A 22,535-nucleotide genomic window follows, 5' to 3' on the forward strand; every position below is an offset into this window, starting at 1 on the left:
ACAGGTACAGAAGCCTGAGCCCTTGCTCCTAAATCTGCTGTTTCAGGGGGTTCTGGCATCATGCAGCTGAATGCTGAAGTTTCTCAGGGGCAATGTCTCGATTCAGCTGAGAATTTGTGTCTGGATTCAGTTCAGAATTTAATTCTCTCTTGCTGTGTTTTCCATAAATATTTATCTGGCTCTTATTTTTCTTTACTGAAAACACTTTGTAGGGTTTTTTTTTTCAATTCCTAGGACAAGTTGTTAAACTAGAGTCATTAACCCAGTTAGGAAGCTGACATGAAGGCTTCTAAAGGAATTTTCCTCTCCATCTCAGGATGAAATCTGTTTATTGTTAAGTCTCTAATTTTAAGCTTGTTATAGGTTAAACCTGCTTTGCACAGCAAACATTTTGTACCTGCTCAGGAGCCCTGAGCTTTTTCCCCCATTTCCTGGGTGGAAGTCCAGTTATCTTTGTTGTAAATCAGGTAGAACTTGGTGGAAAGCAAAGGAAATTTGCTGGTGTGAAATTAGCCAGATCTAAAAATTGGGGCCCATTTTAATGCTTGGCAAGTAGAGTGGTTAATTCATTGGAAACAAAGTCAAAAGATCGTGCTGTTCTTGGCTGCCCTACAAGTGCTCAGGATGGCCACGGGTTCCTGATGGAAGAAGATCCAATCTTGCTCCCTTTGAGGTCCCTGAGAGGAAAGAAAAATCAGATTTATCTCAGCTTTTTCAGGAACGGGCCATGACTTGATTGCCTCCATTTCCTCTCCTGTAAAATAGGATTCGGAAAGTATTTGCTTCATGACATCATGAGATGGATGTTTTTAAAATACTTCTAATGAGTGATTTTTAATGAAAAGTTGGCTGAAAGGGTAAGCTCCAGTTGGTAATGATATAATTTGGATTTCTGGCAGCTTGCTTGGTGTGAGGTGTTGAAAGCAATCAGAAAGCAGTGGGTTTGGTACAGTTTGCAGATCACTGTGTGTAAAGTGTGTATGAGTTTGTACAGGTAGTATTGACACCATCTGTGCCCCCCAAACAGCATCAGCACTGCCTCAGACTGTGATATCTGGGGCAGAGATTACACACAGGGTACAGGGGGCTTGGTGCAGGGGAAAATTGCTGCCAAAAAAGGTGGGATAGGAGTGCAGAGCACCAACTACTCCACACCAGCTCCTGGTGGCATGTGAGTAGGAAAAGCCCACTCATTTTCTAAGGTCTTACAGTACTGGCTGTGAGTTATCTCCCAGATCTAGCAAATTGCCCCCTGGTAAGATAGGTACATGATGGCTTTGGGTTTAAGATGTTTGGCAAAGCCTAACTTGTGTTTACTTTCAAAACACAACTTCCCGCCAAACTAGAAGTTATTTTGTCGTTGAGTGGAAAAGTGAGAGGGCATTTCAGGTCAGCAGCACTTGAGGATCATGTCAAACCTATAAATAATACAGAGTCAGGTCAGGCTGTGAATCTGAGGGGAAAAAATCATAGAAACACACAACAGTTTGGGTTGGAAGGGACCTCAAAGATCTTTCCAGTTCCAATTCCCCTGCCATGGGCAGGGACACCTTCCACCATCCCAGGGTGCTCAAGCCCTGTCCAGCCTGGCCTTGGGCACTGCCAGGGATCCAGGGGCAGCCCCAGCTGCTCTGGGCACCCTGTGCCAGCACCTCCCCAGCCTCACAGGAACAATTCCTTCCCGAGTTTTTCACAGAAAGAGTGGTCAAATACTGGAATCATCTACCCAGGGAGGCGGTGGAGTCGCCATCCCTTGATGTGTTTAAAAAAAGACTGGATGTGGCACTTGGTGCCATGATTTAGCTGAGGTGTTAGAACATGGGTTGGACTCGATGATCTTGAAGGTCTCTTCCAACCTAGAAATTCTGTGATTCTGTGATTCTAATTGCAGTGACATATCCCATCTAACCCCTCATCTTTAACAGTTTTAAAAACCGGCCTTTTTGTTGGTGTTGTGGTTTTTTTTTATTATTATTTTGGTTTTTGGGGGGGTTTTTTGGTGTTTTTTTTTTTTTTTTGTTGTTGTTGTTGTTGTTGTTTTTTTTGGTTTTTGGTTTTTTTTTTTGAAAACTTCTACCAGAACATCCTGACTCCAGCTGCCTCTTTTCCCCCTCAGGTATCGCTCTCCAGCCTTCCACGTGCAGTCCTGGTATGATGAGGTGAAAGATTACACATTTCCATACCCCCACGAGTGCAACCCGTGGTGCCCAGACAGGTGTACAGGTGCCATGTGCACGCATTACACCCAGGTAAAGGACTCCAAGGGCTCTGTACCCACACTCCCCACATCCCCCCCACGTCTGGAACGGGGTAATTTGCTTATTTGCAATAACCACATTTCCCTTACAGATAGTCTGGGCCACCACCAACAGGATTGGCTGTGCTGTGAATGTCTGCAAGCAGATGAATGTGTGGGGAGAGATCTGGGAGAACGCTGTCTACCTGGTCTGCAACTACTCCCCCAAGTAAGGCAGAGCAGCTGGGCTCTCTCCAGCCCTCCCAAAACTGGCAGCTGGCTTAACTAGCTCTGGGGAAGAGATTTCAGGCAGTCTAGACTGGTGGTTGTGGCTTTAAATTTTTTCTTTAGACAGCAGCACTGGGCTGGTTCAAAGCTACAGAGCGCTGCCTGGAAAACTGAATGAGAGGCTGGGGCCAGGCTGGAGCTTTGATGTCCCTGCCACGGGAAGGGAAAGGAGGAGCAGGAGATGGCCAGGATGGAGCTGGCTGCTGAGCAAGGCTTGCTCTCTGCTGTCACAGGGTGGGAAGGGATGGGGTGGTGGCGAATGCCAAAAAAACCCTGAAATAACTGCAGCAGTCAAGATTTCACCAGCTCGACGGTTTGATTAAATTTCAAAATGAAAAATCATATTTCTTTGCCTACTACATCCAGGAGAAGTTTACTACCTGGCAATGGCAGTTAAGATTTTCTGGTTTAATGGCTAATAGGAGAAACATTCCCACTCCAAGCCCTTGGCAATTTAAAACTTCAAAACAAAACAAAATAGGGAAATCTCTGTATGCAAACAGAGTGGCTTGGGGAGCACCTGACTTCAGGGGATCACTGCAGAATAATGCAAAGGAAAAAGATGTGTGGGGCTGCAGCTGTCATGTCCAGGCAGAGCTCTCTGGGTGGGTTCTCTAAGCCCCTCTCCCCATTTAGGATGAGCACATTTTGCTCCTGGTTTGGGGGGATTTACCCACCTGCTGCTCCTGAGGGATAACAGCATCTCCCACAGAGCCCCCTCAGCAGGCTGGGAGATTCACACGTCATCCATTCAGAGCTGCTGGATGGAAAAACACTCTATTTCTGCAGCTTCTGCTTAATCTCTTCTCTCTGGCACCGGTGCACATTGTCCTCATGTAGCCTCATAGGTGGAGACAGCTGAAAGAGCATAACCCAGGAGTTTATAGGCACAGCTTAACTCCAGCTCCTTCAGCCTCCTCATCCCCTAAAACTTGCAGGACAGAAGGCCAAAATGGACTGTTGTTTCTGGGGAGCTTCTTCAGCAAAATGCAGTAATCCATTGATTTATTTCTGTTTACATAAGACCCTGGTGTTGATGTTGGAATGCAATATAAAAGCAATATGGCACACGATTTAAGCAAACCCCTAAAAATGCCATTTTAGAGACGGAACAAGGAGGAACATCTTTCCTACAAGGCTGGTTGTTTAGTCTCTATTTAGTTGCTCTAGGCCAGGATGATGTTTCTGGGTTTGGAGGCTTGGAAGGGTATTTGGGTGTCTGATGGGTGCTCATTTCTCCTGTGCTCCCAGGGGCAACTGGATTGGAGAAGCTCCGTACAAGACCGGCCGTCCCTGCTCCGAGTGCCCTCCGAGCTATGGAGGGAGCTGCCAGAACAACCTGTGCTACAAAGGTACCTGCTGGGGGCTTGGGGCACCTCTGGGGTGGGGAATAAGGCTGGAGCAAACCTGTGGAAGCTTCTAATTGGGACCAGCCACAGCTTCGTGCCCCTCTTAATTAGCCATCCTCAATATTCCGATGTTGGGAAACGTGGGAAATCATCAGCCACTGAAAGCAGGAATCCCTGATCTGCTGAAAATCTGGAGCTGGGCTTCAGCAGGTTTTCCTGAGGAAAACAGAGCTTGGATAGGGAGAAGCAGCTGTGAGCTCCCATGGGTTTGGCCTGGGAGCTGCGGGGGGGTTTGAGCACCGGCAGGCTGGGGCAGGAGCGATCCCGTCCTGGTGGGGTTTGCTGGGGAAGAACATTTGCTGGAATGTTCTCCAGGGCTTGGCAGAGGCATCCCGGGTGGGCAGAGCTTGGCTGCCTGCCCTGCACCTTCAAGGGCCACGGGTGGAGCCTTTGCCTCCCTCTGCACCTTTCAGGGTGGGGGATTCAAGGGATGGTTTTCAGGGATGCAAAATGAACCTGGCGATTTGTGTCCCTTGGAGGAGAGGAGGGGGATCCTGAAGGGTTTTTCCTGACCTGTGGAGTGTTTTTGGAAGAGAGGTCAATAGGATAAAACATATTATTAGGGTGAGCCCTCCAGCAGCAGTGCTACCCCCAGCATCTCCTGGGGCCATTTCTCTCCTCCCAAGTGTTTTCCTTCCCAGAGAGCTGGGCTCTTTGAAAACAGGGAGATTCCCTGGAGAATTGCCCAAAGCTGAGGCTAATTTTTCTGCCAACAAGCATTTCTCATTTTTTATCTTGTGGGGTTTGAAGGAGGACCCCAGGGTCCTCCTTCAGGGTGCAGGTGGGCTCCAGCAGGGAGAGAAGGAGGGGGATGCTCTGATGGAATATGAGCCCTTCAGCAAATTTGTGTTTTCCTCCAGAGGGAAGAGCTCAGTGGGAAAAAGAGGAAGGAATAACAGCTGGTTTTTTTCACTAATTAGTGAGGATCCCTTCAAATCTTCATTGTGAGATGCTGTAAATGCTGCTTCATGTGCAGAGGAGCAGGGGAGGAGTGTCCTGGCAATAGCCCTGAGCTGCTTCCAATGGGCATTTCTGATCTCCCAGCTGTTTAAAAGCAGATCCTTGTCCAACCAAACCATCCCCACTGAACATGAACCTGACTTGCCCACCAGTGTGAGCACACTGTGATTATTTTGAATGCCCTTTTCTGCCAAGATCACCGTTATGAAGATCCCATCATTGCTGAGACAGACGAGACCAACGAGGTGGAGATCCCGCAGGTGGCGGAGCAGAAGCCGGTGCAGTTCCACCTTCCAGAAAACAAACCCAGCAAAACCATCAAGGCCAAGAAAATCACCCCAGAATCCTACATGAGTAAGACACAGACTTTCCCTTTTTCTTTCTCTTTTTCTCTGTTTCTTTCTTTTTCCTATGGGTTTTGGAGCAGCTCAGTGGGAAAGGGTGTGGGAAGTGATGAGGAGGCTCAGGGACAAAGGAACTGGGAGGATGTTTGAGTGGAGGAAAGGTGATCTGTGTGAAAATTCACTGTGTGAACATTTCAGCTGTGCAGAAAGCTGCTAAAAGTGATGAGCAAAGCTCTCAAAAACAACCTGTACCTTCTGCACATCGATCTGTAAAAGTCCTCAGTGTTTGTTTCAGTCATTTCATAGAATCCAGGAATGGTTTGGTTTGGAAGGAACCTTAAAGCCCACCCAGTCCCACCCCTGCCATGGGCAGGGACACCTTCCACTGTCCCAGATTGTTCCAAGCCCTGTCCAGCCTGGCCCTGGGCACTGCCGGGGATCCAGGGGCAGCCCCAGCTGCTCTGGGTACCTCCCCACCCTGCCAGGGAACAATTCCCAATTCCCAATCTCCCATCCATCCCTGCCTCTGGCAGTGGGAGCCATTCCTGGGCTCCTGTCCCCCCATCCCTTGTCCCCAGTCCCTCTCCATCTCTCCTGGAGCCCCTTTAGGCCCTCTGAGCTCTCCCTGGAGCCTTCTCCTCTCCAGGTGAGCACCCCCAGCTCTCCCAGCCTGGCTCCAGCTCTCAGAGCATCTCTGTGACCTCCTCTGACTGACTCCAGCAGTCCATGTCCTCCTGATCTCAATAAAATATCAATGTGCCAAAAGTCCCCTCAATTAGTAATGCATTTAGGAAATATTGGTTTTATTTCACCTTTAAGAAACTCTATACTCAGCACTTAACCTTCTTCACAGCTTTTCTGGGGTTTACGGCTTGTTTCCTCTTTATTTCTTGCTGGGGACTATTTCTGAAGTTGTTTGTGGAGCTGCTGGTGCTTCCTGAGTTGTTTTCCAACCGCTGTTAATTAAAAGACACTTATTGAGAAAACAAGGTGGGGCGAGCCAGAGGGCCCTTTTCAAGTTTATCAGCCAGCATCTGGAGAGTCTGTAATTAAAAGGAGAATGAGAGCTCTGAGTGCAGACCTCGGGCTGTAAATCAAAGCCTTCATCTGTCAGCTGCATCTTCCTCGCTAATATTCCAAAGACACCTGTCTCAGGTGAAGGGCTAAGGAGGCACCAACTGCTCCAGGCTGGATAAAATCAGATTTTATCTTGCTGCACCAAAGACCTCCAGGAAAGATGTGTGGAGCTTGCTTATTTCTGTAGCTCAAGAGCAGGCTGAGCAATTTCCTTTTTAAAAAATGTATTTATTTGATTTTTTTTTTTTTCCCTCCCCAGCACAAGTCATTACCTGTGAAACCAAGATGAGAGACAAATGCAGAGGCTCAACGTGCAACAGGTAGGGTTTTGTTGATACTTCTTGGAGTGCTGAGGGGAAAAGTAAAGAAATATTTACTTTTTATTGCTATAAATTATTTATAATAAATAATAATATTAAAAATAATATTATAATAATATATAATATTTTAAATAAATATTTATGTTTTATTGCTAGATATTACTCAGTTCTTGCAAACACAGGATAGGCTGCACTACATATTTTTTGTGACTCTCTAGGTAGATCTCTTTAGGAAAAGCCCCAAAACCCAACAAAAAAAAAAATCCCCCTAAATGTCTCTTAATTCAAGCCTGCAGCCAAGCCTGGCAATAAGGTGATTTGCATGATTTTACTCAGCCATGAAGAGTTTCAACCCACTGTTTCAGGTGTCAAAAATAATTTAATAAATTTCGGCACAGTCATTTTTTTGAGCCTTTTTCATGCATTCCACTGCTGCCCAAGGCAGACCAATAATTCATGGCTTGTCCCCTCCCAGCCAGTCCAGAACCTCTGGTTAAGGTTTCTGCAGAGAACAGGACAGTTTATCACTTGGAGAAAAACCAAATCCACAGAACCTAAATATTGGTCGGGCTCTTAAGGAGGGTGGAGCAACTGTTTTAAAAAAGCAGCTATTTTGCAATCTTGTTTTTAAAACAGGAGAGCTACGTGAAATGAATGGAATGACTATTAAGCGAAATAGAGTCAAAGTCTGTTTTTCTTGAATTGTTTTTCACCACCCTCAAAGATAAATATCTTTACTAGGTATTTGTGCCCAGCTGGCTGCTTGTACAGTAAGGGAAAGATCTTTGGAACATTTTATTATGAAAGTGTAAGTACCTTTTAATAGCTCCTGGATGTAATTTGTGGGAGGCAGTGGGAATGACAGAAATGGGGAATGCCAGCCGTTCTGCTGTAATTTGGCTTTTCATACTCTCCGGTTGTGGTGCTGTAAAATGGTGCTAATAAAGATTATCTGCATTTTCCTCATCTTGCTGTTGAAAAAAGGGACAGAGTCTGGGAAGGCAAAGTGGCTCCAGATGTGATTTTGTCAGGAAATGTCCTTAATGCGGACACCCATGGAAAGTGAGGGATGAGCATTAATGGGCAGCTCCTACAAAGATGCCTTTGCTCCTGGGGGCAGCTGTCGCCTGAACAGAAACTTTATATAAAAACCACTGTTAAATTTTGTAACTAAATAATATTTTGCTTGATCTTAAATTAGTAAGATAATTTATAAATAAAGCATAGTACCACTTTCCCATCAAAACTGCTTTTGGGGTGAAGGAAGTTGGAAGATAAAAGGGTTTTTTTGGGTAAAATCAGGTTTTCTTTCCCTGTTCCAACTGTTGGTGCGTGACTGCATCACCCCTGATGTGTCTTTGCCCTGGAAATTCTGTGATTGCAGACACCCAACCCCTCCAAGTGGCGTCAGCAGAAATATTTTGGGTTTGAATATTTTCTCGAGAACTGGAAATATTTCAGACTGGTCGCTCACTTCCAACACTGCTTTTCCTCTAAATTGTATTTAAATGTATGGTTTTGTTATTTGAAAAATATAAAATCTTGCCATTCAACCAGGCAGCGCTTAAAATAATAGTAATAAAAGAATCTGTATTGGGAGAGGAAGATTTAACAACCAGATTCCAAAGGAGTGTACTCAGCTTATTTTCCACTTGGTGCTCTGGTGGTGGTTTCATTTCTCCTCTGTTTTTCACGTAGCAGTTGGGCAGCGTTGCTCTGTGAATGGGATTTATTGGATTTGATTCATTTCACATCTATTTATCTCTTGTCAGTCCTCCAGCATATGTCGTGCTGCAATCCACTATGGAATCCTGGACAACAAGGGAGGGCTGGTGGATATCACCAGGAAAGGGAGGACACCTGCTTTTGTGAAGTCCACCAGGAATGGTGTGGAGTCATTCAGGTACTGCCCTCACCAAAAGCTGTTGGTATTACCTTTAAAAACAAGCAAATATTCAGTCATTGTTGCTCTCATGTAGACACAGTGGTCCAAATAATTCTACTCTGCTTATTTTTGTTTTTGTTTGCTTGTTTTACAGGAAAAGCAAACCTTCAAATGCATTCATGGTTTCCAAAGTCACAAGTAAGTTTTAAATATTGAGGGGGAAAAAATATATGTTGCTGGAGTTTTATGGGATACTTGAAAACATCATTCCTTTCAGGGCTCTTTGTCATTTCCAGTGGTTGTGTCAAATGGTTCTGTGCCACAACCAAACCCTGGAGTGGTGGTCTGGGGTGATCAGAGCCTTAGAGTGACTGCCCACCCACCCTGGGCAATTCCACCACCACCCACCTCATTTTCCTGGGAGGAGGGTAGAGAAATAGGTGAAAATGGGCCAATTCCAGCAGCATCTCCTGCTGATGGATCGCGGTGGGGTCCAGGCTTCAGCTGCGATAGTGAAGGGGTGGAAGTTGAGCCATCCATCTTTAAAAGCTTCAGTCACTTGTCAACTCTTATAAAAACTGAAAAGAAAAAAAAAATAGTGGCTAATGTCCTAGTGCAGTAATGAAATGAAAAACACAATACATGTGAAATTAGTTTTTAACAGTCAGTCATTGCATTTCTGATGGGCATATAAATATACACTGCTCTACTTTTTAAACAATTCAGACTTTCTGAATATCTTTGCAAAATTCCTCCAGTGCAGAACCATCCTTTTGATGAGATCCACCCCAGCCCCTCTCAGGGAGAGCTGCAGGTGTCAGGATATTTGGGCTCCACATCTGGAGCTGTAGCAAGCCCAGGTGTTGTGGATCAGCTGCTTGTCTCTTCTGAAAGCTGTGACCTTTTCAAGGCCACACTGCAGTGGCCTTAAAAATTTCCAGGATTCCTGCTGGAGAGCAGCTCAGCCCCATCCTGGGATCCTGCTGCTGGAGCAGCTTTCCCCCTGGTGCTCAAGGGTCCCACCTAATGCATTGTGTGGCTCTGACTTGTGTTTTCTTCAGCAGCCTGAGCTTTTGGGTCTAATAATTTGCCTTTCCACGTTTATCTTGGCAGCACAGACTCTGGATTGTTACACCACAGTAGCTGAGCTGTGCCACTTCAAAAAGCCAGCGAGCCACTGCCCAAGGTAACACAAATCTGGGTTAAAAACCTCTGTCCTAAGGGAGGGGCAGCTTAACAGAGATGCTGAGGGCCCTGAATTTGAGGGCTGGTGCGAGAAGAGCTGATCATACTGGTTGAACTGGAGGAGGGGGTTGGGAATGGGGTGTTTCCTCCTACCACCATGCTTTTCTTGGCATCACTGTAGAAAATTCACTTCATGTTTTTGGATGGCTTCAGTAAGATATCAGCCAGGCTGCACAATCCTGTCCCAGCACACTCTCATGTGTGAGTGTGCAAATGCACACGTGTTGTCTTTTTCCTTCTGCATTTGCTGGGTTTTGGATGTTTTTGGATGTTTTCCTTTCCACCTTAAAACATGGAAGAAGTTTGTTCTGGAAAATGTGCAGGAGTAAGTGACAGGGCAGGGGGGCACAAACACAGGCAGAGATTTATGTGCACAGAATTGAGCAAAAATACAAGTAATCCCCCTTGAAAGGGTCATAAAAGACCAACCCCTCTTCTCCTGGTCCAAATCCCTCTATTTGCAGCTCTGCAGCAGCAACCAAATGTCATCTGAGGGGAGCGAATAATCAAATTCACTGTTGCCACCTGCAGACCAGATGCAGGCACTCGAAATCTCCCAGGAATGCAGCTGGCCTTCCTGTGCACCCCTGCTCTGGAGAATCAATCTGCATTCATTGTTTTCCAGGATTTACTGCCCTGCCCACTGCAAGGACGAGCCCTCGTACTGGGCGCCCGTGTTCGGCACCAACGTCTACGCCGATGTGAGTCCAAACCTCTCCCTGCCCATCCTGACTGCCCTGTCCCACAGCTGGGCTCACTCTGGGGCTCAGGGGAGAAATTCAGACTCTTTTGTGGTTATTCCATGTGGGGATGGGCAAAAGGGGGTGAAGGATGGGGTCAGCAGGCTGGGGGAGCCCTTTTGGTCTCCATACACTGATTTATTTGGAAGGGTTGGGATGTGTCGCTCCACAACTCCTTGAGTTGGGTTTGGTGAGCCCTTCTACTCTCCAGCACTGACTGCTTCCTAAAGAATTGGTCATGGCCCTTGAGATTTGGTCACATCCCTTAACCTCCCCAAGCCTTTGGGCTCTGGCTGTGAAATAATGGTTGTACTCGTTTAAAGCATTTTGGGAATTTATAGGTGAGCACCAAAGGGCTTTTATTCCATCCTATCACACTATGGAGCTGACAGAAAAAGACCTCTCTCTCCCCTTTCTTCCTCTTTCTGGGAGATGAACAGCTTCTCAGCAGCCAGGGCAGAGCTCAGAGCAGTGGAAAGAAGGAAAGTGTGTGAGCTGCTTTTATGGGTTTGTTTTTCTGAGCTTTGCTGGTGGGGATGAGCAGAGAATCGATGCTAAAACTAGGCAGAGTCATTTTCTTAAAATCTCTTAGTATTAGGCCTCTAAAAACTGGGCCTCAATGTTTTTCCATTTGTGGGTGTCTGGTTATTTTGTTTTTTTTCCTCATTTTCTGTTTTCCATCGGGGGCTGTGTTCAGGAATGCCAGCTCCCTGGCTGCCCTGTAGCCTGTAGGATCCTGGTTTAGAAAACCTGGGGAAAGCAGTCAGCAGATTGTGGACCCCCAGCTTCAGGTCACCCTGGAGCTTTGCAGACTGCTGAGAAAATCCATCCTGCAGGAATCATACAGTAATTTGGAGAAGCAATTTTGAAAGCAATTTCAAAAAAAAAAAAACCCAAAACAACCCCACACTATTTTTAATTTTGCTCAAGAAGAAGTTTTTTTTGAAGGAAGAGCTGCACAAACAGGTTATCCTGGACTAGCTCACAGGCAAATCCATGGAGCAGCTGCCTCCCTGCAGTACCTGCCTCCTGCATGCTCCCACCTGCAGGAAATGGGAAATAGTTTTGTCTTTTTTACAGAGGACAAACCTCCCTCAGATCAGCCCTGAACAGGGCCTGTGATTACAAAGGAATTAGGTGAGGAGCAGCATCCCAGGCTGGCACTGCACTGACGCAAAAGGATTAGTGTCCTTTAATGAACCCATTTCCTACTCTCCCTCCTGGGTATTGTTTCAGAAACGGGGGCATGGATGGTGGCTTGGGAGAAAAACAAAAAGCAAGAGTAATAAAAAAGTATTTGGCCACTTCCTCGAGGGTTTGGTTAACCTTTTTTCTGGAGTACTGTGCTAAGCAGGGTGATGTGGAGGTGCCAGGAAAGAATTGAGGTTGGTGGCAAAGCAGGTGGCACAAAGAGTTTGAGGTGACTCTGAAGGGTGCTGCAAAGGGAGAGGTGGGATGCTGGGAATGCTCAGAATGGGAAACTGAGAAGAGAAATAACCACACCACACAAGGAGAATTTGGGGAAAGGCTTTTCCCAGGGAGAAAGGCCTGTGCAGGATGCTGGGAATTAACCCCAACCCACTGCTGGGGAATAATTAAAGCAGGCAATGAGCTGGATGAGACAAGTGCTGGTCTTCTGGGAGGGCTTTGGGAAACCAACTTCATGTCTAGTGTGGCACCTTCGTGGCCCTGGGGGCACCTGGGCTCCAAATGAATCTTCTTAAATAAGCTACCTAAAAGACAATGAAGCATTTATCCCCATTTCCAGTCTGCACTTTGCTTTAAAAAAAAGTTCAAGGATTTGTTTGTGGGGAAATTAGTAAGGCTGTGGAACAGGGACCTAGAGGAGACTTGAATTTTGGGGTAAATGAAAAAATGCAAGAAATATGCAATGGTAAAAGTGGACAGGCCTGGTTCTGGGGGGATCATAGAGCCATGGAATGGTTTGGGTTGGAAGGGGCTCCAAAGCTCATCCAGTTCCATCCCCTGCCATGGGCAGGGACATTTTCCATAGACCAGGGTGCTCCAAGCCCTGTCCAACCTGGAGCTGTGGGAACAGCCAGGGATCTTTATGGAGGTTGTAAAAGAGCTTTTGACTTCCGTGAGACTCTCATTTGTCACTCTGCCTGGCACCTGGTGTGACATAACCATGCAGGGGAAACCCATCCCATCCCTGCCCAGGAACCCTGTGGAGCCAGGAAAGAGAACAGCTGCCCACGTTTGAGATAAGGCTTTATCCACAGTTGTACAGTGATTGCTTGGAGGAGGATGGAGGGATGGATGGATGGATGGATGGATGGATGGATGGATGGATGGATGGATGGATGGATGGATGGATGGATGGATGGATGGAAGGCCTGCACAGAGGCAGGAGTTTGTCACCAGAGCAAACTGAGTTGGGAGTCAGCTCCCGGGAGATATGAACTTAATGATTAAATCAGTCACACTAGCGAGGAAATTCTGGGTGATTAAGCTCATAGTCAGAGAACATTGTTAATGACCCACTATAAAATGTGTTGTCATTTTATGGTGTGTGCCCTGGGGCTCATTTCATCAGGAATTGGTCTCCTGAGCATCCCAAGGGGCCTCACCATGGAAAACTGTTTTATTGCCCATGCTGCTGTACTCCTGAACCTTATTCTTGTAATATCTTCCAAAAGCTCTGCAATTAATTAATCAAAGCACAGCGTGGCCTGGGACATGAGAGGGCTGTAATCCAACAGAGTGATAAGAGGAGGTTTGGGGTAAATCTGTTGGTCAAAGCTTTGAGTGAGCGGCGGAACAGCAAGTCCTGGAAAAAAAAATAACAGGAATGCTTTGAAAAGAACATTGTTCAGGATGTCTCCCAGTGGAGAGTGCTGCAAATTGATCCAGGACAGTTTAATTTTACGAGCCAGTTTTAGATTTATAGATTTCCCACCACATATTAGGGCAAATTCACTGCATATCTTCCAAACACAGCATTCCCTTGCTCCATTGACCATATATAGAAGCAAAATGCCAAACCAGCACTCAAAACTCTGAGGGCTGCCAAGAGATAGGCCATCCAAAGTGATAAATATATATATAGGGGACAAGAGCTGCCATATATGGCTGTGGCAGGGAGGCAGCATGGGCTGCATCCTACTTACACAACGGGAACAGTTGCACTTGGCACTGGTTTTGTGGTACTTGGATTTTTAGCAATCAGGGCATTTCTGGGCTTGGGATTTTCACCTGCTGCAGTTTTGCTGTGCAGAGTTGGTTTTTCCTTTCTGTTCTTCCAGCTCGCTGCATGTAAACCCTGCAAAGAGCTGATGGCCAAGTTTACACTATCCCTCAGCTTTCTGTGCTTTTGCTCCCTTTTTCTGGATGTTTTGGGGGCTTAGTCATCAGTTGTTGCTGGTTTGTGTTCCTCCAGCTCTTCTGGCTCTGCACATCTGGGATGTGCAACAGAGAAGCTTTGGTCTTTCCAGAAGTGTAATCTCCCTCCACATTTGGTGCTGTTTAATGGGGTAATGCCCATCCAAAAAACTACACCAGACAAAGGGGGCAGCCCTTCTGTCTTTCCTAGAAAGAAGGATGTGAGCTGTCCCAGATAATTAGTGATCATTTACCTTAATTCAGGAGGAGCATTTGCTTTCCAAGCAATTGTGTGAATAACCTTTGCTGTCAGTGGCACAGGGTTTCACCTCAGAGGTTTCTCTGGTGCAGTCCCAAGAGGCACTGACTGGAAAATTTCCTCAATTCAGTCTTGGCCCTGGATAAGGTGAAGAAGCGTGGGTTTGGGCTGGACATTTGGAAGGAATTGTTCCCTATGAGGGTGGGGAGGCCCTGGCAGAGGTTTTCCAGGGAAGCTGTGGCTGCCCCATCCCTGGAAATGTCCAAGGCCAGGTTGGATGGGGCTTGGAGCAGCCTGGGATGGTGGAAGGTGTCCCTGCCCATGGCGGGGATGGAACTGGAAAGATCTTTAAGGTCCCTTCCAACCCAAACCATTCCATGATTCTGTGATGATCTCACAGGGGCAGCTCCACCTCAGAACAATGGAAAATCTGCTTCTCCTCTGTGGTGATGGTGGATCTTCTTTCACCCAGAGATTATGACATACCCACAAGATCTAGTCCCTAGTTTGTCCAAAAGAGGGACAAAACTGTTCCATAAATGTTTCTTTGTCTATTCCCTGTTTTGGAATTGATAAGTCTTCGTAAATAAAATATAGACAGTGCGTAAGTCAAAACAATTAAATATTTTCCAGAGCTCCAGTATCTGCAAAACTGCAGTGCATGCAGGGGTCATTTCAGACGAAAGAGGAGGCTTTGTGGACGTGATGCCTGTGGAGAAGAAGAAAACCTACGTGGGCTCCTTAAGGAACGGCGTCCAGTCAGAGAGGTGGGATCCCCTTCCTGTGCACTTCCCTCTTCTTTTCCGGTGTTTTCAGGTGCCTGGGAAGGTCAGCAGATATCAGCTGGACAGGCTTGGGAAGGAGTGGCTTCCCAGTGCCACTGTGAGTTGTGGCAGCCAAGGAAATGGAGCGTGCTGTCCTCGCCCAGCCAGGAGCTGTGTTCAGGCTGCTGTGAAATGTTGTTAAGCAAACATTGTTAGATTTTGTCACAGCACAAGTCCATGCTAATACGTTTTGCTGTGTTTTTAACACATCAGGAGGTAAGCACAGGTATTGTCAGCTCTCAGCCCAGGTCATGATTTGGGGTTTGTAATTTGGATTTCCGTTCAGTTCTGGGTGTGGAATTCATTTGTTCATTCGTGTCCTCTATTCTCTTTGAAAGAAGTAAATTAACTTCTTGAGACATGATCAAACACTTTTTGAAGATTAATTTGCCACCCTTGTAGGTTTTTTGTAGTTTCTCCAGGGCCAACCATGCTGGTTTCAGTGACCAATTGCAAATCTGTGCTTCCAGCATCCTGCACTTCCTCATGACCACAGCAATCCAGTCACAGCTCATCCACTCCTTCCTAATTTGAGACTTCCCTTTCAATCTGTTATGTGTTTTTTCAGATATTGGTGTGATGGCACTGATTTCTCAGGGCTATCTTCACAAGTACAACATTTCCCACAGTTAGGGAGGTTTTTGGTTACTGCTAACTCTGTCTGCTCTGTGCAGTTCTTCTTTTATGAAGAGTATAAGGAATTTTATCAAGTTTGCTCATTTTATCCTAACAATGGATATTCCAGAATGCTTTAGAGCATCTCAAGAAATAAAAGCAGACTAAGACAGGAAAGCTATAGCTGTTAAATATGGGGGTTTTAATATAGATTACCAGGGTCAGCATTTTCCAAGTGGATAACTTGGATTTGGGTGAAAAACCTCCCGTTTCTTTGAATTCTTTTTATCTCAGTCTTGCTTTCACTCATCTTTTATACCTAAAGACAACTTTTTACTGGGATGGCAAACTGTGCCCTAGCTCAGAATAAATCCCACCCCTGTCAGGGATGAGCAATGTGAGCAGCCAGGGCTGATCTGGAGGGTGAGGGAAACCAGAGACCTTCTCACAGTGGGGATTAAGATTTGGAAAGTGTTATTTACACTCAGCAATAAGGAGCAGCCTCATGCTGTGAGATCCAGCAGACAGTGAAATAGCTTTTCCAAGATTAAGGTGAACCCTCACCCTTTAGGACTCTGGAAATAACCCTGGGTAAAGACACACACCCAAACAGGTATGGGAAAAGACTTCCTTCGGGATTTACTGTGTCCTTACACTTGTTGCAATGTTTATTTTGTGGGAAAATGAAATTTTGTATTTTTCCTGGGTTTTTTCAGTGCTGTAGGACCTGGGAATAGAAACACCCCCTTTCCCCATGCACAGAGTCACCCCAAGCAGCTCGGAGTCAGAGCAGCTGGGGACACCTCTGCAGGTTTAAAAGGAATATCTGTATTTATTCTCATTTAACATGAGCTGATGGGGCCATTCCCACTCCCAGCACTAGGAGCCAAGCCAGACAGGCCCTGGGAACCTGCCAGCCTATTTGACAGCAGTTTTTTTTAGGAAAACATATTCCTCTTTATGCATGAATCTCTGCACAAGGGAGCACAGTGTTCCTTGGATAAAAGCTGAGGCTGTAAGAGAACCTGTTGTCTTCCAGCTCCTTTTTTTTTGGCATTAGCACTACAGATTTGGATTGAAAACATAAAAAAAAAAAAGGTGCAACCATGGATTTGTGCCACTTCTTTCTCATCCTTTATCTTTCTCCTGCTCCTGGTTGGAAAGAGATAGGGGAAACTCAGAGCTGCCTGTTTGGGTCTGTGTTCACTTGATTCATTCCATGTTTGTTTTCTTTTCCTCTTTTCTTCGTCTCCAGCTTGAAGAACCCTTCAGATGGGAATGCCTTCCGAATCTTTGCTGTGAAGCAGTAAAAAGCCCCCAGGGAAGGTGCAGGTTCCTTTGGGAGAACTCTCTGTTGATCTCCAGAGACGCCAAAAGCTCCTCTGAACGGCATCAGCTCTGCCCGTACCCTCCTTGCCCATCTCCTTCAGGGAATTCCAAAAGAAAAGGGGAAAAAAAAAAAAAGAAAAACCCCAAAAAAAGACCCCAGGTTCTGACTCAGCTGTTGGCATCTCATCGCACCCGTGCAGCGTTGTATCTTTTTGTCTCGTGTTTTTTGTTTCTCTAGGGGCATTCAGCGACCATAAACTGTTCTAAGTTTCGTTTTACCAGAGGTGTTGCTACACAGGATGGTGGTGGCTCCATGTGCAGCAGATTCAGGGATCTCAGCCTGGCCCTGGATGGTGTTTTTAGGGTGTGAAGCTTGTCCTGGGATGGGTGTGAGGATGAGCAGACTCGGGAGTGAGCGGCTGTCCAGGCGCTGGGCACTTTGAAATGAGAAACTCGTTGAAAAATTGCATTGTCTGGGGACAGGATGGGCTTTGACAGAGTGATTTTGTGTGTGTTGGATGGTTTCTGTGCAAAAAAGCATAAAAAGTGGTGTTTCCCCACTGAGGTGACGTGCAGCAGCTCTGTGAGGCTGCTGGGTAGCTCAAACGATGGGGCTTGGGGATGCTCTTGGCAGCCAAAATTAAAGTTTTGTGGGCCTGGAGCAGGGTGTAAAACGGTGGCAGAGATCCTCACTGCAGAAAATGAGGCCACCAGATCATCCAAAGAGCAGGTTTGGTGTTTGCTGGTCAAACACTCCCAGGTATTTTGGCAACCTCTGAGCAGTCAGAGAATTGGGGCTCCTGTGCTGGCACATCTCATCCTATACTCCACGCCATAACTTCAGTTAAATGCAGTGTATTGGTTTATACAGCAGTGCTGGTTGTTTTATAGTAGTTGAGTAGTGATAAAATTAATCTTATTTCTGCTAGGAATGGTTGCATCTGTAGGAAACAGGTTCACTTTCCCTTTGTGAAGCTCCTTGTGGTGTGCGCAGTTCTGAGACTTTAATGATGCAGCATAAATTGGGGCAGATTAATTTTTCCAAAAATTTCCAAATGTGAAGCCAACACAATGCTGTACCTGTGGGTATTTGATATCCAGGATGGTGGGTTTTGCAAAACTCATAAGGTGTTGTAATGGTGTTATTTTGATATTTTGATATTTTTGTCTTGACGTGCACCCAAATGCATTTCAAAGAGAAGGGCTCAGCATGAGCTGCCTTTTTAAGGCAGAAGGACGTGCTCTGCTTCATATTGGAAATGAATTTTTATGATTGGTCTAAACACAAATCTGGTGGGTTTTTGATAGAGACACATGCAGTAACTTCATCAGTCATGAGAAGACAAAGCCAACAGAGGTTCCTCAGTTTTTGTAAATGTGCAGTCCTTCCATTCAATAACTGAATTGTAGTATTGGATAACAAATGGGAAAATATTTCCCTCTGTTTGGCAGATGTTTCACTGCTGCTCTTAGGCCCAGAACATGTTTGGTTTAATCTAGACAGACATAAGCATTTCTATGATTAAATTCCTTAATTCTGTAAACACCATGAAATTAGCAAGGAAATGGCATTTAAATGACATTTATCATTCAGTTTGTCCCACCACTGGGATTTATTTCTCCATAAAATCTGAATTTGGAAAGAAACCTTTTGTAAAACCTGAAATTGGAGCTGCATTTCACTGTCTCCAAAAATGCTGCACAGAAAAGCCACTTTTGGGGTGGATAGAGAGAAGTGAACCTTCATGTCATCTTTGTTTATGTAGTATTGTCGTCCAAGGTGTACAGTATTGACTTTAGATAGGAAAACGGAACCATTTCCTTTTCTTACTAAATAAATTGGTGTTAAAACCAGCTGGAACATATCCTAGAAAAGCTGCTGGTTGGGAGCATTTGAGATGTTGGCAGTGAGGAGAAGCTCCCCCGTTTCTGCCCGCTGTGAAGTGTTGGGGTGAGCATGGTCTGGTCCCAGCCCATCCAGAACTGCAGCAAGAATCTGGGACCAAATCCCAGAATCCTGGGCCAAATGGGCTGGGAATGGAACTGGAGAGAGTGAGAGGTGCAGTCAGGTTCATGGGGACTGCAGGAGCACATAAAACACCTCGACTCTAGTGTGGGATCCATGAAAATTACGGATGGAAGGTGATGGAAAGGACTGTGAGGGCTCTTGGAGTAAAACCCAGGGGATTACTGAGAGCACATAAAAATCCAAACAGCTGGGGATGTGCCTAGGTGACAGAAAAGGGACAGGGGAAGGGTTATTATTCCAACAGAAATATCCTAAAATGCTTAATTCAAGTTACAATTGCGTATTTTTATCTTCAGCCAACTGGTTTGGATTTTTAGAAACCGATGTTAATTTAAGTCTGTATCTGTTTATTTTTGTATTTGTTGTACAAAAGAGAAATTGTGACTTTACTACACAAATATTTTTCGAGGTCCTGGGTGCTATTAATTTAAACATACCTCCCCCAGAATTAGGGGTGATCAGGTCCTCCAAGGCAGTCATGACCTATCAATGACTTGCAATCATGTGTGCTAGCTATTCATGAATAGGTGGGACAGTACCAGTTTTTTAGCCAAATATTGACAGATTTTATTTCTGATACCAAGACATTTCTCAGCCTGCTATATTTCAGTGCAGCTTAAAGATGCATCACGTCTGTATCTCACCAGGCCCTCTCCTCCTCAGCCCCAGCTCAGCACACCTGTAGGCACCTCAAGCATCCAGGTGCGGCCAAAGCTGGTGCTGCCTGGTTGTTCTTTTCCAATAATTTGGGGTTTGGAAGCAATGGCTTGGTCATTGCAGAACACCTGGCTCAGCCCAACCTCCAGGAAACACAACCAGGGTGAAATCCAGAGCCTTGGCTCCACTCATTCCTTATTTTAAGACTTCCAGCCAACAGCTGGTTGAGGAGGCTCCAGTTTGTCACTTGTGCAGTCAAAATATTTAGGGCCAGTTCATAGAGTTGCTTTCCTTTTTTTTTTTTTTCTATGAAAAATGGTGTATTTTACTTCCTATGTATAAAAGTTACTTGTAAATTTTTGTGTGCCTTTGCATGTTTTCCAAGGGGCCGTGGTTGTTTATAAACTAGATTTTTTTTTGTCTAAATACAGAATTGTAAAATATCTTTTCTTCCCTACCCTTCCATTTTCTTTTGATTTCTGAATTATTTGTGAAATAAAACCTTCCCAGAATGAATGCTTCCCTTGTCTTTAATGCTCAGCCAGAGCTGGGTTGGTGTTTAGAAGAGCTATTTGGGATAATTCCTGGGGACTAGATTGTCCCCTGGAGACTCCAAATGAGATTGGGATGTGCAAAGCCTGTTCCACAAACAAATAAACTGCCCAGTACCCAGGCATCAAAAATAAGAGGTATTCTTAGTGAAACAAGCTGAGAGTAAGGGAAAATCACTGCCTGTCTTTGAATCCCTGCAACGTAAGGGCTGAGTTAGATTAATGGGCTAGAAATAGTGTTTAATGATTTAGTGCTGCAAAATACAAGAGAGGTGAACTCCTCCCCACCTGAGCAGGCTGGTGTGAATTCATTTTTTGAAAGGAAAAGTATTCAGATTTTGCAATTCCCTTTGAAATTTTCTCCAGGCTCATCCTTGCTGACAGCACCACAAATCAAACCAAGATTTTTCCTGGTAATCCAACGCCATTTGGTTAAAGGAGCAACACAGGGAGGTTCATAACTCATCCTCCAGACAATGAGCACCAGATGGGTTTTGACCAAAAATATGGGCTGGGCCATGGGATGGGGTCCTGATTGACCAGGCCATGAAATTTGTGTTTTTCATTACCTATACAAGAGGATTAATGCTAAATCCAGAGATGTTTGCTTTACTTCAGGGCTGGGCTGATGCAGTTCTGGTTGAACAATATTTCCCTGTAAATCCCAGCCTAGGACTGATGAGATTATTAATTAATTATTAATACCTCATTATTGCCCTGCCAGTGATTTCTGTCAAAGGCAAGTTTCATGGGTGCTCCTGCATGCTCTCCAATTCCAAACTGCCCATTTGCATTTACCCTGTACTTTCCTTCCCCCATTTTTACTGCTGCAAAAATATCTCCTTCTCTGGAAGCATTTGGGAAGATTTTCCTAAGCAGAGCTTCAAGGTAAGCAGAGAGGGGAATTCAGGAATTCAAGGTAAGCAGAGAGGGGAATTCAGGCTGTTGGTCATTGTGAGGCTGCCTAGAGCATCCCATTAATGGCAACAGTTGTTTGATATCTTATTTTTTGGTGCTACAAAATGCCCCACACTGTGATTTGGAACCTGATGGTATTTAAGCTCCCTTCCAACTAAATCCATTCTATGATTCTGTGAGTTCTGTGCTAAAATTTAGGTCTTGGTTGGCCTAGAGAGCGAAAGAGCAAAATACTAAAAATTTAGGGCTGAACCTAAGCCATCCTTTGGGTCAGCCTGCCATCCTTTGACACTGTCTCTGGTTTTGTTTCCTCCTGCTCGAGCCCTGGGCTTTGTCCTCTGCCTGTGCAGCAGAAATTGGTGATATCACAAGTGGGAGCAATCAGAGCTGTGCCTCTTCCTGTACAACAGGCATGAAAACTAGGTAAGGCAAGGCTCAGGGGGAAACACACAGCCAGGAGAAATATTGATTATTTTTTTCCCAGCTGGGGTGGGGGTCCAGATTCTGCTTTAGCACAGAAGGCATAAAGATTGGCAGGTTGGAGGAAAGTAGAGGGGAAAAAAGGAAAGATAAACCCACGAGGACCTGAGTGAGGGTGGCAGATCTGATATTCCCACATTGCTGGGAATCCTTGGGGATCAACGAGCAGCCAGGCTCTCTCTGCTTGCTGCTTCAGGCACAAATATCTCCTTGCTGGTTGTTTTGCCTTCTGCTGGCTGCTCCTCAGCCCGTGCTGAGCTCATCAGAGCCTATGTATAGCACGGGCATGCCTTGGGGTGGGTGTCCTTCCAAAAACCCACAGTCATTTATAGGATGCGCCCCCAATGTTTTCAAAGCCACTTTGCAAACCATGGGGTTGGCTCTCATTTACACCAAGGACCTACTTTAAGGCACTTAGGAGGCATTTATGCCACTTTAGGGTGTGGGGAGAGCAGTGTAAAGAAGCCTCAGTGTAAACAGAAACCACCCTTCTATCTGGTGGTTAAAATTGGGTTAGGGAGTTAAGTCAACAGACAAGGTCTGCCTTATGCTGCTGCCTCTGCTCCTCACCCCGGGGAGGGCTGTCCCCAGTGTCCCTCAGCCACTGCTCAGCCCAGCACATGGCCGGGAGATTCAGTGTCAAAAGGAACACAGGGATATTTATAGAGGGTGAAAAGTCAGGAGGCGCAGGTGGAACACGAGAGCAGAAAGAAGAAGGGAGCAAAATAAACCCAGAGCTTCGCGGTTAATCCTCCAAGGGCGGATTCTGTCAGGTTTGGGCTCTTCTGGTTTAGGGGCTGTGGGTGACCTTGACCCCAAGGGGGGACCTGCCAACACATGCAACTGTCCTGAGGAGTGCTTGACTGATAGCTGAGGTTTTTATTTGGTACCTGCCTCAAGGCTTGTTTCTGCACATCTGTCTTTTGCACATGTGGAAGCTGAGAAAATACCACCTATGAGCTAAACCCAGGGGCCAGTTTGTCAAAAACGAATCTCAAAAGCAGCCTAATTTCCCTCTCCACCAGCT

At 45.7% G+C, this 22,535-nt stretch overlaps 1 protein-coding gene across 1 annotated transcript in view; it reads left to right on the top strand.

The window, feature by feature from the left end:
• CRISPLD2 (cysteine rich secretory protein LCCL domain containing 2) overlaps nt 1-19,853 on the top strand; it is a 30,257-nt gene extending 10,404 nt beyond the window's left edge. The window contains exons 4-15 of the mRNA XM_066557297.1: nt 2,117-2,249; nt 2,350-2,465; nt 3,776-3,876; nt 5,089-5,247; nt 6,574-6,634; nt 7,376-7,442; nt 8,407-8,537; nt 8,674-8,717; nt 9,633-9,705; nt 10,390-10,465; nt 14,739-14,872; nt 16,800-19,853. Coding sequence (XP_066413394.1) covers nt 2,117-2,249; nt 2,350-2,465; nt 3,776-3,876; nt 5,089-5,247; nt 6,574-6,634; nt 7,376-7,442; nt 8,407-8,537; nt 8,674-8,717; nt 9,633-9,705; nt 10,390-10,465; nt 14,739-14,872; nt 16,800-16,854 — 1,150 coding nt within the window. The 3' untranslated portion in view covers nt 16,855-19,853. The remainder of the gene's footprint in view (nt 1-2,116; nt 2,250-2,349; nt 2,466-3,775; nt 3,877-5,088; nt 5,248-6,573; nt 6,635-7,375; nt 7,443-8,406; nt 8,538-8,673; nt 8,718-9,632; nt 9,706-10,389; nt 10,466-14,738; nt 14,873-16,799) is intronic.
• The last annotated feature ends 2,682 nt before the right edge of the window (nt 19,854-22,535 follow it).

This window comes from Molothrus aeneus, chromosome 11 (genome assembly GCF_037042795.1).
Source record: "Molothrus aeneus isolate 106 chromosome 11, BPBGC_Maene_1.0, whole genome shotgun sequence".
In the NCBI taxonomy this organism is placed as follows: Eukaryota; Metazoa; Chordata; class Aves; order Passeriformes; family Icteridae; genus Molothrus; species Molothrus aeneus.